At 60.4% G+C, this 419-nt stretch overlaps 1 protein-coding gene across 1 annotated transcript in view; it reads left to right on the forward strand.

Annotated features, from left to right (window-relative positions):
* The window catches only part of ZBTB17 (zinc finger and BTB domain containing 17), a 12,606-nt gene that overhangs the window by 6,512 nt on the left and 5,675 nt on the right, over positions 1 to 419 (forward strand). Inside the window, 2 exon segments of the mRNA XM_035901875.1 lie at positions 1 to 171; positions 279 to 366. The exon segment at positions 1 to 171 is cut by the window's left edge and continues 79 nt beyond it. Of these exon segments, the coding sequence (XP_035757768.1) occupies positions 1 to 171; positions 279 to 366 (259 nt within the window).

Raw genomic sequence — 419 nt, forward strand, 5'->3', positions numbered from 1 at the left:
ACCTCCGGCAACCTCAAACGGCACCAGCTGGTCCACAGCGGGGAGAAACCATACCAGTGTGACTACTGCGGGCGCTCCTTCTCTGACCCCACCTCTAAAATGCGGCACCTGGAGACCCACGACACCAACAAGGAGCACAAGTGTCCCCACTGCGACAAGAAATTCAACCAGGTGAATTGGGTGGGGGGAAGAGCCTGGACCCACGGTGGTTCAGGTCCCTCCGGAGGGAGATGGGGGGGATGGGGGGGGCTTCTCTGCATCCCTCCGTCTGTCCCCAGGTGGGGAATTTGAAGGCTCACTTGAAGATTCACATTGCGGATGGGCCCCTGAAGTGTCGGGAGTGCGGCAAACAGTTCACCACTTCAGGTAGCAGGGGGTTGGTAGGTGGTGAGGGCCGAGTGACGGAGGGTTGGCTGGCT

The sequence above is a fragment of the Egretta garzetta genome, unplaced genomic scaffold (genome assembly GCF_000687185.1).
Source record: "Egretta garzetta isolate BGI_Z169 unplaced genomic scaffold, ASM68718v1 scaffold69, whole genome shotgun sequence".
Classification (NCBI taxonomy): domain Eukaryota; kingdom Metazoa; phylum Chordata; class Aves; order Pelecaniformes; family Ardeidae; genus Egretta; species Egretta garzetta.